Below are 1,653 nucleotides of genomic sequence, written 5' to 3' on the forward strand. Positions count from 1 at the left end.
GGGAGAGAGAGAGAGAGAAGTGAATAATTCCACCCTTCTAATCTATATTATATTTTAAGACACATAACTTCATCACATAATCGATACAAAAAATGTAAACAAAATCATTTTATACAATTTATTTCATGCACAATAGCTAAAATTCAACTAAAGAATTGTCAAAATAAGAAAAGAAATAAATAAAAGAAATAAATAAAAACAGTTGCGATATTATTTGCGTCAAAAAACTGTTTATGCATCTCATATTTGCATTTCATATAATAAATAATTAAAATTTAAGTGCTGCAATCGCGCAACAAAATAAGACGTGTAACTTAAAAACATGCTCATTAATATGATCTTGGATCACATCGTGCTTAGAACATCCGGGGGGATCACGGCTCCATCCAATCAGACGTACCCACCCTATCGGAGGTCGTGACTCTTTCCCAGGTAATAGCGCCGTGTACCTCGTTCTCGCGTCCGTCGGCAACACAATGTCAACGCTCTTCGATCTAATGTTCTGTTGCGGCACTGTCAACGAGTCCGCGTCGACTATGCCACCGTTCTTATTGTTATTGAAACACGAGTCCACAGAAGCGGCGCGATCTCGCTTCAGCTCCGGCACCGTCAGAAAAATGTCACGTACGACGAACTTGGACCTGCACGGCTCGACGATCTCATTCTCTTCGTCGTCGTCGTCATCGTCCGCTTCTGACGCAGTTGAGGTTGACACGACAGCGGAAAGATGCTCCAGGGGGAAGGTGGTCAATGCCTCCTGCCTAGATAGCCTGCGTTGCCTCTCCGGGAACTCTGGTCTGACCTCGAAGTCCTCGGTAGGTGTATCTTTGGTTATCTCAGATGGGACGTATTGTGACTCACACGAGTCATCAGATGTCAGGGTGACCAGAATCTCCGGGCTGCCTTCTCTTTTGTTCTCATCTTCCGATTCATTCTCGGACAGATCTGAGCTATCAGCTTCACGGACCTCTCCGGCGTCAACCTCTTCTCTGGAGATATCCTCGGCCAGCCAGAGATTCCGATATTCCTCGACGCAGGCACAGTGGTAACATCCGGAGACTTGAATAGTTGGAGTTTCCGGTCGCTCGATTCCACCTGCTGGAAGTTGACTCGGGGACGAAGTACTCGCGGAATACGCGTCTAAGCTCTTGGAACGTTGACCGGTCAGCTGAGGTACTTTTAAAGTCGAAGAGCCCCTCCTGCCGCGCATCGATTCTTGCGATCTTGCCGGAGAACACGTGGAGGACGATGAGGAAGTACGGTCGTCCTGTGTCTGCAATTGTATCTCGTCGAAGGAGGCCGACCTGATCTGTTTGGGTACCTCGAGGCTAGATTGGGACTTCATTTCTGCTCCCGTAGGAGTGCGCGACCTTTTGAAGGTCGAGCGCAGCTTCTGCATCGTCGCTTAATAGCTACCTGGCGACGCTGTCGTCCGCAATAACGGACGTTCCGCTGTTCTCTCTTAATAAGAATGACTTTTTGGATAAGACACAAACGGCCGTGTTGCTTTCCTCACTCTCTTCTTCGTCCCCGAGATTGAATATGCCGTCGTGTTCTTGGATTGTCTTCCGCTTAAACGGCAACTGAATCACTTGCTTACAAGTCGAACAGAGTAATGATGATGACGATGATGACGATGACGACGTGACCGTC

At 47.3% G+C, this 1,653-nt stretch overlaps 1 protein-coding gene across 1 annotated transcript in view; it reads right to left on the reverse strand.

The window, feature by feature from the left end:
* Positions 1-1,399, reverse strand: part of LOC105618825 (eye-specific diacylglycerol kinase) — an 8,180-nt gene extending 6,781 nt beyond the window's left edge. The window contains exon 1 of the mRNA XM_012200356.1: positions 405-1,399. Within this exon, the coding sequence (XP_012055746.1) occupies positions 405-1,399 (995 nt within the window). The remainder of the gene's footprint in view (positions 1-404) is intronic.
* Between the last annotated feature and the right edge of the window lie 254 nt (positions 1,400-1,653).

The sequence above is a fragment of the Atta cephalotes genome, assembly GCF_000143395.1.
Source record: "Atta cephalotes unplaced genomic scaffold scaffold00018, whole genome shotgun sequence".
Lineage (NCBI taxonomy): Eukaryota > Metazoa > Arthropoda > Insecta > Hymenoptera > Formicidae > Atta > Atta cephalotes.